General features: G+C 38.8%; 1 protein-coding gene across 1 annotated transcript in view; it reads left to right on the forward strand.

Moving 5' to 3' along the window:
* Positions 1–4,242: 4,242 nt before the first annotated feature.
* The window catches only part of LOC139114487 (laminin subunit beta-1-like), a 60,024-nt gene continuing 52,100 nt past the window's right edge, over positions 4,243–12,166 (forward strand). The window contains exons 1-2 of the mRNA XM_070676257.1: positions 4,243–4,414; positions 4,656–5,231. Of these exons, the coding sequence (XP_070532358.1) occupies positions 4,941–5,231 (291 nt within the window). The 5' untranslated portion in view covers positions 4,243–4,414; positions 4,656–4,940. The remainder of the gene's footprint in view (positions 4,415–4,655; positions 5,232–12,166) is intronic.

Genomic DNA, 12,166 nt, shown 5'->3' on the forward strand with positions numbered 1-12,166 from the left:
GTCGAAGAGAGGAGGACACAGGACCTTGATTATATTCGATTTTTAGCACGTAGTAGAACACAATGTGAGCGTCTTCCGAGCATCACACAGAAAACAAGTATTTCCAAGCATTTAATAACAATCCACTATTTGTAAACAAATGACTAGACTTGGTTTAAGTCGGTGAATTAAAAAAAAATCATTTATAATAGTTACTGCTGTGCCTCTCTTATTTCATACGAACCTATTTGGAATTTGGCAGCCCAGGCCAGGTTTTCCAAATGATTGAACGAATTACCTTTGAGGCTGCGCAATAGTGAGTTAGTTTCCGCCGGATTCTTCACCGGGAGAAACTCCGCTGTATAGCGTTCGCCCATTTAGGGTCTATGGTTCACACCACTCATCGCGTTCACCCCACTCACGCGTTTCACATGAAAACATAACACAAATCATCGCGTCCCCCCTACTAAAACATTCACAAATCACAGATTTGAACCAAGTCTAACAAATGACAGGTGATAGTTTGTTACTTGTCGAACAAGTTTGCAATTCTTCAGTTCTTTTGCCGACTTCATATGTTGTCTGTTGCTTCTTGAGCTTTAGACTCTCACGTCCCCTCGGTCGCTCTATACGTTAAGTGGCCCTCGTCTGTCCTGATTTAAAATTTACAGGGACGAATGGTTTACCGACCTTTATAATGAACGATCTGTGATGAATATTCTCCGTCGGCAATGACTCATTACCGTTCGATTTGCATATTCAAACAACATTCATTTGGCCTAATACACAGCAAGGCACATTATACCAAAAGGGGATTTTCTCCCAATTGGGAGAAATCTCCCGATCGGGAGGAAAATTGACCTCCTGATCAGGAGAATTTCTCCTGATATGGAGACTTTTTTGATAGAGTAGTTCTGCGCAATTCAATAGACATTAGCGCATTTAGAAAAGTGTACCAGTATATTCATTAAATTTGAGGATGGGTTTACCATTGTTCCGAAAAAGTTCACCATTGCTTTCTTTGTATATTTACACATTTATTCAATAATAGTGATACCCTCTGTAGAAAAGGTATACAGCAAATTGTCACTTTATTAAAAAATGTCGAAAGTGTGGATCAACTCCATTTGTACTTTTTAACGTTGAAGTCATGTCCCTGAATTCATTCATTAACATTTTGAAACTGTAACACATTTTGGACAAAGTCTCCCGAGATTTCTGACATTTTCGAGAAAAACAGTCATCGAGTAGCTGTATCTAAATACAAGTAACATTCTAGCAAGTCTCCCGATCGGGAGAGAATCTCCCTTTTGGTCTAGTGTGCCTTGCTGATACACTTTGCATAGAGGGGAAACACTTTAAGGAGAGGAGGGCAGTGGAATATCGAAACGTAAGATATGTAAAAGTTGACTCCCCTCAAAGTATTCATTCCAAACTATGACTCCCTTACATCATCAATTGTAAAATGTGACCCAGTCAAAATTATTGATCTGATTAGATTGACAAAAAAAACCCCACACAACTTTGAATTGTGGAAACTATATAAATGTAGATTCTAGGCTGTTACCCTTTATCAGGCCAGAGGTGTCATAATGACGCAATAAGCCAGTATTTATTATCCCTAATAGGCCAATATACAAGCATAGTGTTTGTGTAGCTTCTTGTTTAATTTCTTTACCAGCTGTTTTGATATAAAATTGTAAAACCGATAAATAATGACGAGTCTGTAAAAAGCCATTAAGCTTAGTCCCCCCCCCAAAAAAAAGAAAAGAAAGAAAACAACAACAACAACAACGACAAAAACACACACACACACACGTTTCTTGTCCTTGACATTCAGCAAAAGTGATGCGGTGACGCGGTTTTCTTTTTTCTTTTTTTCTTTCCCTTCTTTTATTTCTAACAATGCTGGTTTGGCACTATTGTTACAACAGTTATTGTCTTTTATCACTGGGTGCGTAATACTTCTGTTTTCTTTTTAGCATTTTTGGACATACAAACAGGGATATCAAGGAGAGCTGTACTGATGAGTATGTAACCTCCCCTAAAAAAAGACATGAAATGACCGTGACGCGCGCGGCGACCATAAACAATCTTTTTTTTCGGCCCTATTCAACTTAACCTTAGCTGTTACAACTACATAAATTATGTAATTACAATCCCATCATTATGCTTTCAAACTTACTTGATTTATGTAGATTGTGGGCTCGTTACCCATTTTCAGGCCAGAAGAGTCATGGTAACACAAGAAACCTGTATTTGCTATACCCATTATCGTACAAGCCAGGAATTGTGCAGTTTGTTGTTTGTTTACCATTTCAACCAGCACCCGTACTGTGCTCAGGCTGGGAATCATTTGTTTCATACAGAATAATACCATATTCTATTCGAACAGTTTTGAATTTTCGGTTCTACTATACAACTCTTATAAGTAAAATATAACCCCCTAAAACTGTTTATTGTAAAATTTGACCTGCTCCATAACCAATACCCCTCAACACCCTTGATTTCCATCGCCCCCTCCCCATACAAAAAAATGAAGACTCCCTAAATGAACACTGATAAAAGTATGTCGAGATGTGTAAGAGATTAGTTTAGGCCTACAGGAAGGCAACACCAGACCAAAAAGGAGGGATCCTCCTATCGGGATAGACAAATTTAAAACCCTCGAAAATCAGGAGAATTCCTCCAGAAATGTAAACTGCTTTTGACGACAGGAGAGTTCTGCGCTTTTAAATAGACATTTGCACATTTAAATAGGTGTAGGCCTACCAGCCGCATGCTCGTTATCAACTTTGGGGGTGGGTTACCATATATTGTGTAGGAAAAGTCACCATTGCTTTCGTCACATGTTTTCAAATTTATTCAATAGTAGCGATATATTCAGCTTAAGTTGTAAAGACACACATTAAATTCGCGTACTTGAAATGTGTATTCAATCATAAACGTCATTTGCACTTTTTAAAGACAAATCATGTTCCGGAATTCAATCAGTTACTTTTTAAAACTGTTACTCATGTTGGACATAATCTAACGAATGATCGGGATCCTAGACATATTTCCCAAAAGATGCCGTGACGCGGTTTTTTTTCTCTCAATTTTTTTGTTCTTCAATCAACAAGAACGCGGGAAAAACATGAAAACAACATAGGAATGCACGCAGAGATAAATGCACAGCAGTGTTGCTTTATCATTTTTGTATAGCAACAGTTCTGAGGTTTGACTTTTAGTTTTGACCGCGTAATAAACAGTACAATTCTGAATGGAATGTTAGTGTCAATTATTTTGTTTACGGTTCTGTCACAGCACTGTGTTATGCACTATCGTCGCTTATTTTTGCGTTTATTTCCTTTTTGTATTTTGTTTCCTCATGAGCAGAAAAAAAGATTGACGCGCGCGAAGATGAGAGACAAACTTTTTATTTTTCTTGGCCTAAGAGTAAAAATCGGGACAGCCGTATCAAAATACATGTAATGTTCCCAGTCGGTTTTCTGATAGCGAGATTTGCTCCCCGTCTAGGGGGGGGGGGGTTCTCCCTTTTGGTAGAGTGTGCCTTGCTTACTTAGGCTGGCCATCATAGTCCCCTCATGCGCTGGAGTCATGATGACTGTGAGGTCTGCAAACCAACCAGGGGTTGTGAAGGGGCTCTATTTGTGATTATGCATGATTTAATAGCAGCGATCACCTCAACTTTGTTAACCTTTAATTTTCAACAGACTACATATATGTACATTCCTACCGTCGACTTTCTCCATTAAAATAAATGTACTTCAGCGCAGTGTCACATAGTAGGCCCTACAAATGATGTTCAAATTTCTAGTTGATGGTAAATAAGCATTGTTTTGAACAGTCACAAAAAGAACTTTTGCGATAAATAGAAATTGACAAGCTGTTGGCAATATACGGAGAAGGCCCCCGTAAAAGTCATATGAAAGAAAATATATAACAGACCTAGGCCTATACATTTTTCTTGCTTACATTTTTACAGGGGCCTTCTGCATGTATCGCCGATGCGTAATAACTTAGAAATGATTAGTATACATCATTTTCTTCTGCTTTAGGGGGTGATAAATGTGGATATTTCATTGTGTGGCGAGAGAGAAAACAACCCCCTCAAGGAAAGTGGCCTGTCCCTTACGATACTTCCAACTTCGCGCTTGCGTAATTTACCTGATCACTATTCAGATTCTCCCAAACTCCTGTGACCCCAGCAATCAATTGTTTGACCAATCGGGCGTTCGCGCGATGCCGTCTCTTTTGAAACGTACCTCATGTACGTACGCGTATACAAGCGAACGGCGGCGTTCTGAATATTGTGAGCTACGCAAGTGAACTGCGGTACTCAATGAAATTACGGGTCGTCGTAATTTATTGTGCGGAAATAGCTCAATTGTGCAACATTCCGTTCTCATCAAGGTCATAGTTACCATGTTCTGTAAGTACATAAACTGTTGACAATTGTATGCATTTTGTAATCGTTTACTAATTGTATTCATTAGCAGAAGCCTCGCATCGTAAACACACGGACTGCAGACTGTATATTGGAAAGGTCGATATACTTTACACAATGATTTTTTTTTAATTTACGTGCATATCGACTCTAAAAGCCAAGCCTTTTATCCCTAAGTCACACAGATATTAAAATGTTTTTTTTTTTTCTTCACCGGGCCCAACAGGATCAAGACTGAGAGCCTACCGGTATTTCTTCACTCTTCGATGGGGAACTGGTCCTGATGTACCGACACTACTGAGAGCCAGAGGCCTTTTGTCTGTTAACTATGAGGCGGGGTCGCGCCGCATCTTTTAGTTTGGGAAGTCCAGGAAATGAATAGCTGAAAGGAAATCTGTTCTTCGCCAGATTTGCAGAGGAGTTTGAGGTCGCTCCTGAATAACAGACGTAGGTTTAAAAATTACAAACTGGATATTTTTTTCGGCATCGAGGAATTAACCCTCAACACAATATGGCGGCTTCCAGCGGTAGCATCGGTGTCACTTTCACCTACCCACCATTCAAATTTACACCACAACGCTGGGCGTTTGTGCTGGTATTTTTAGTTTGCGTTCCCGTAATATGGACCCAAAAGGCCTGCGAAGAAGTATTGACAGATGGCCAAATTATTTACTCAGATTGCATCGTTCCAAATGTGTTCCTAAAAAACATATACATCGAGACAACAGTTGAACCGGACAACAGTACATGCGGCCATTACCCGGACAACGAACGGAATAGATATTGTCATCTATGGGAACAGGTATGTAGTATAATTAATAACGTCAGTGAAAATTAATTACCGCTCGTTAACTGTTCTTTTCTGTTAATTCCCCTCCTTACTTTTAGCCACTATTTGCCACTCTCTACTTTGTAGAAAAAAAAAATTGGTTAATTTTTTTGGAATTTTTGGAATTATTCTATTTAGTATTTATCTTTCCAAATATGCTCAAGTCAAGGGCAGCATGTCACAGGTGAATATAAAAAAAAATAATTTATTTTAGGATCACATTAATACCCGGTGTTCAGTCATTACCATCAGGACTGAGGTGCAGTAAATTTTTCAGCCCTGGCAAGACTCAGTGATGCATAGATGGAACAGTAATTGGAAAACCAAACATTTTGAACAGCGGAAAATAAAGGATAATAACCTGGTGATGCAACTGCACACAGGAATACCCTTGTTTTCACTACTTGTTCCGTTTTTCGCATAGTGTGACACATGTACCATGAGGAAGCCAAGGAAAACAGAGACATTTTAAGCCACGAGAAGTGTGTTATCACACATATGTTAAAATATTACAATAGTGCTAAGTTAAAAAGATGTAAAATTTGATATCATCTACTATATAATATTAATTGATCGTCACCTCACCCAAATACTCATATCTAGGGAACTGACTTAATCAAAAATGATGTTGAATCTATAAGCTTCCGTGAAACGTTATCATATAATAACAGTGGTCACCATGGAAACAGTTAAAATAAGTGTCAATCATAGGAAATATGAGGTCCCGAGGTCACGTGTCATGTGTGACAGTATGTGTGATGCTTGAAATATACCACCCACTGACTCACAGTTTTCATAGAGGACACGTAGGGTGTGGTCAAAAATGAAAAACCAAGGTTATTAGAAAAAATATTGTGTGCATACAGATCGTAAATAGCACAAGCATTCACAGTCCCCAAAATAGCTTTTGGTAAGAACAGTGAAAAGGTGTGAAAATGAAATTAAAAATTTTTTCGTGAAGGGAGGTCATTTTGCTTTTTAAATTCACCCCTCTGTCATTAAATATTTTTTTAAATTTCTGAGTGATGGAAACAAGCTATCATCAGGTTTGACCAGGAGCATTGAATTGTGAAGTTGTAGAGCCACAATACATGGAATGTAATTTGTCTGACTGTCTCTTATCTTTCAATTTGTTAAAAAAATGTTTATAAAATACATTCTCAGGAGAATTGATAATAGTATTACAATATCAATATAGTGCATACTGCTGCATATCGAGTACCAGGTAAAATGATCACGTAAATTAAAATTGATTAGAAATTTATATTTACATGTTGAATTGATATAGATTTTGACACAGTGTGTTTATCAAGGTTTGGCAACATTGGTAAATGGTTTAGCAACCATGTTAGCGTTTCTGTTGTCCTTTTATTTAATTGCATCAATATATATTTGGGAAACCCATTAACATGGTTGGGGAACCCTGGTAGAAGTTACCTGGGTGCTGCCCTCAACAAAAACACGATCAAACATACAAATGTGAATTGCAATTTGATGAATCATCTAGGTGTGGATGGTTAATTTTCATTATCCTTGATTTTCAGGAGATAAATTCTACTTTTTAATCAAATGTGTATTCTGTTCACTAAAAAGGCTGTCTGAGTCAAAATATGTGGCCATTGATTGTGATATTGCCACTATTGTTTGTACAGTCACTTCAAGAAATACAGAAGCAAACTTAATAGGCTTTACTGGTACTAGATCAACATGATGGATTAACTTTGTTGGTTTGTTTCATCCTTGGTCCCTGTTGAGACTTCTTGGTGATGGCTGACATCACTGATGGCCGCCCGGCACTGATTAAGTTCAGTAACTCTGCTATATATCTGTAGCTTTGTAGGCACACTTGGCCATCAGCATACTTGTAGTCGCAGCAACGCTCCTCAAATTGTGAAGTTTGTCTGATACACTGGTATTTCTGTTGCTTTATCAGTTGAGCAATGAATGCACAGACAATAGTCTGTGAACAGTGCACATGTAACACAATGAATTTGCTCTGTATTGTAACATACAGTAACTGAATTGGTCAGTACCATACACCAGTGTGTCTTCTAAGCCAAGCTGGCACACTACTCACTCTTGTGAGTTCAAGGAAGTGCATGCAGAATATAGAGGAATGGTGGCCTTAATTTTGATGATTTTTCCACTATTTTGCATTTCATTGTCAACTACAGAGTCTTGTTTTACTGCCCAAAGCATATTAATACTCAGTATTCAGTTTGTCAACTCAGCCTGCACACTGTATATAAGTGTGAAATGAATTGTTATTGTTGACAGGTGAATTTTGGTTTGACTAAAATTCAAATCCTGTATGAACGATAACAGTACATTTTACATACAGAGACGGGATGTCAATTACATGTATAAGCTGAATAGTGGGTGTTTCAATATGTTCAAGGGAGATTTAAAACTAAAACTTACAAAACAAAAATAGTAAAACAAGCAAAAGTCAAGGGGCTGGTTATTGATCAGCTATATCTAAAAGTAGAGTGACCATTGATAAAAATTTCAATGGAAAACAAAGGACTAACATGTTACATCATGTAAATGCACAATGTCAACAAGTACTGATGTGAGAACCAGGGATTGAGGACAACCCCTATAAATGTCTCTTTCACATTATCACAAGTATTTGTGCACAAGCTAATTCAAGGAGTTTTCAACAAAATTTCAACACTTACTCAAGGACTTCTAAAATCTCAAAATCAGAGTAAATGGAACTATCGGAAGACAGCCTAGTAGTACTGCAATGTATATGTTTTCCCTGCCAGTGAATACCAAATATACCACAGGGTGTTGTCTAAATGTCCGTCCCCAGGGGTGGGTAGGTGTTTCGTTGTATTGCTAATAAAGATATATTCTACCAACCTTTGGTGTTTTAGCACTGCCCTTGACCATCTTGCGTTAACGTTTTATCAACATGCTGTATCTATTATCTGATGAGTTTGAGTGCCTAATTGGCCAAAGTAAGCAAGGGTAAATTACTAAGCTGTGGACGCTGTCACCAGATTATCACCGGATTAAATTTGACAAAGTCAACAACGAACGCGCCAGTAAGGTATAACTGAAGAAAGGGCTGAAACTCTCAAAAGCCATGTCCAGAGGTGGTCCGTAAAACTAGTGGACACTTTATATTCATGTATTCAGAAACAAACAGAAGGCAAAACAAACTTGAATATTCATTTGTAAACGAACAGGTCCGAAAGGAGGACCTCCCAGGAATGCGTGGTATGTGTTGAACACACCTTGGTAACGTATCGGAGATGTGTTTATACACTTCCTGCTGGCCCGGCAAAAACCACCTTGGTCGACGTGCCTAACACCGCATCGAACTGAATCAGACTTCACGGGTATATTGAAAAATTCCGTGTTAGTCGAGAACAAGAACGGAAAAGACTTTATTAACTCGACGTTCGAGCTCGCCTTCAACTTGTCCAGTTTATCAACTGCGTTCTTGCAATACGTACACTTTTGTATTAGTCTTCTTTTTCAAGTAACAAAAAAGACATGTTTTGCATACGACCGATTGTGTGCTCTGCAGTACGAGCGGTGTTGTGAGTTGGTGACTACGTGCCTGCAGATTTTATACACCGCGATATTTTGCTCTGAATTTTTCAATTGACCCAATGTGCTAAGTTAAAACACAAAGGAGAAGGTCGAATGTTCTCTCTGCAAATGAAGTAGCATTTCGAACACGAACGATTCCGATATCTTGACCTCAACATTATTAGCTACGCAGCTCGAAAGTTATGCTCGGAAACAGGACGGGAACATTAGTCAAAGCCGGATTTTGCATGGAAAGCATGCAATGTATTGCATACTGCTTATGCTCCCTTGGGTCTAAGACTCCCGCCCTCTCGGCCATAAACGTCATTGAGCTGCCAAGAATATGATAGTGCAGTCGCGTTAATCTGTGTATATTTTGATACATTATTTTATCAATCCTTATACTCAACTACCTAACGCATCAAACAAGGGTCATGTCAGGTTCTTAGGACGTTCTCCAAAAGACATATAATCGATTAGTGTCGCGGACTGATTTTCACCAGGTTTGAGAACTAATAAATAACTGGTCGTCAGTGTGTCTTCGCATATCAAATCGACAAGTGTATTAGTAACTTCGAGGGATCACATCCTTCACTGTAAAGTTGTTTTATACAAAACACATTTTCGAGAAAGCTGACGTGCAAGGGAAAGACACAGCAACTGAGTCCGACGGAGGCGCAAAAAACGGTGCATTCGCATTTGTGTCCGATGTACACATCTCTGTTATTCCATTCTATCAGTCGACGAAGCCTACGTCAAATTGTAGTGAACTCCGAGCAAAGTCCCACATAACATGTAAAGGTGAGCCAGTGGCCATATGATGATGGATTGCATAAACTTCGAAGTCGAACATCCTTAACTGTAAAGCTGCGGTTTTTTTATAGAAAAACATTTGTGGGACAGCGAATGTGCGAGGGAAAGACGGGGAAAGACACCGCGATCGCGCGACTGAGTCCGACAGCGGCGCAAGAAGTGTTTCCCCGACAGTCAGACATATACAGTATCATCTGCATCAGTATCATGCATTTCTAAAGCGTGTCCAAACGTTGACATAAAAAGATATGTCCAAAAGGTTTTGATTATATATAGTAATACAGTGTTACGCAGGGTTTCACGCGGGTTCAAAAACTGACATAAAAAGATATGGTGTCCAAAAAAATTCGTTTTATTTAGCTGACTGATTTATCGTCTTTGCTGTGGCCTAAACATCCCCGTTTTCGTTCGACAAGACCGTGACATCAATATCTCCCCAACGTATAGATCAACCTGGTTGAGTATTACTATGCTTCCAATGTGTCTTCGCAGCTTTCATCTCGTCTTGAAACGAATAAGCATAGGCCTATAAAAGGCACGAAAATACTTTTGCCGACTAGTCAGTTTTTATGTAACAAGCGGCGAGTTTCTTCCCCCAAACGATGACCGGCTGTAGTCAAAAACACATAGATTGTCATGTCCGTGTTTATAAACACCGATGAGCTTGACCCTCGATCCAACCTTCCTCGATCCCAAAGCATGTTGGCTAATTTGTTTACCTCTATCGATCATGTGGGCTTAAACTAAACATTTCTAAGGTCAAAGGTTTCTAGTTCTGGCTTCCGGTCTGACGGACCACATCGGGACACTGACTCCACCACTTCGATTAGTGTTCTATTGCTCATAGAAGCAACCGACGAAGGCATAAATTGGCCTGTCCCCATTTAAACATGTCAGAAAACTGTTGACGTTCGAAAAATTAGGAAATGTTTATTGTAAAGTAGATTTCTGTGAACATGGCTTTTGAGAGTTTCAGCCCTTTCTTCAGTTATACCTTACTGGCGCGTTCGTTGTTGACTTTGTCAAATTTAATCCGGTGATAATCTGGTGACAGCGTCCACAGCTTAGTAATTTACCCTTGCTTACTTTGGCCAATTAGGCACTCAAACTCATCAGATAATAGATACAGCATGTTGATAAAACGTTAACGCAAGATTGTCAAGGGCAGTGCTAAGTTTAAGACCAAAACACCAAAGGTTGGTAGAATATATCTTTATTAGCAATACCTGTGCTCTCCCTGGCCTTTCAAAATTGTTAGTAAATTTACGAATTTGGTTCAAAATAAATTAGTAAGCACAAATTATGTAATGCTGAGCCCGCCCATTTTCAACAAGCACTTCTCGTACTCAATAAATGATGTTAAGGGTATAGAAATGATGAATGATTTCATTATAGACAAAGGAAAGTGAAAAATTCCTTTTTAGTTTTTTTTGACAATGAACACTCATATTTTGATACACATTTTCAAAAGATCCATTAATTAACACAGTACATCATGGGTCATGAGTGCTTGTAACATTGAAATTTCTTCCTTGTTTCAATAAAGTGTGTCATTTGGTCAACCGGCCCATAAATGTTATTCAATTAATCAATCTTTATTACACAACATAACATTTTCAAGTATATTGTGACACAAATTGTTACTCCCTTTGTGTGTGTAGTTAGTGCTTGATGATTATATATATTAATATATGAAGTGGTCATTAATATTATCAGTGTTTGCACAAGTTTTAGATGCAAGAAAATCTCTCCCCTGTTTTTCATATTTGGAAAGCTCTGTTACTTTGAAAGTACGCATGTCATGCATACAGTACGCAGCGAAACTTCCGTTCAGAAAGACGCGTTTCCGACGTGACTTTTTCACGACAATACTCAGTCTGAGACGCGTTTCAGACGCGTCTCAGACGCGTCTAGGACGCGTCCAAAACGCGACTGTTATTCATATATGTAAATTGTATGCACCAGAGGTCATGCAAAAAAACGCACCGCTAACTTGTCTAAAGCATGCCAGTAGGTTGCACCAGAATTTTTTCAAGTGAGAGTTACCGTTTTTTGACGCAGTCCAGAAAATATTCATCAACTTGTCAATTTCATTTGGTATCTCTAAATTGTCTCAATTTGGATCGACCCTTTGCCCGAAACCCTATCAAGTTTTACGGCCAACGTAGAGTTGCGTTGCCTTGGGGACACAGTGTCCCCCGTATAGACGTTGCTGAAATTTGTAGTCAACACTTTGCTAGTTCATATGCCAAAGTCCCTACGGACATCAGAAAACAATGGGTTATTTTTTTGTGCTGCCAGGAAATTAGATGGGCATTTCACGGAAGTGGTAAACATTTTGCTATGCCAGAATTTGAAACACATCATGGGATATACTGTATCCTCAAACACATGCAATGTCATCGCCCCAGCCAGCGTAATTTCCACTCATACAGCAGCAGTTACAGAGGAACGGGATAGGTACATGTATAGAGATCAATAAAGACATGACTTTTACACCTCTCTGTCCTTGTCTAACGTAGCATTTCTACAACTGTTTCGATAAATAG

Source organism: Ptychodera flava, chromosome 16, assembly GCF_041260155.1.
Source record: "Ptychodera flava strain L36383 chromosome 16, AS_Pfla_20210202, whole genome shotgun sequence".
Classification (NCBI taxonomy): Eukaryota; Metazoa; Hemichordata; class Enteropneusta; family Ptychoderidae; genus Ptychodera; species Ptychodera flava.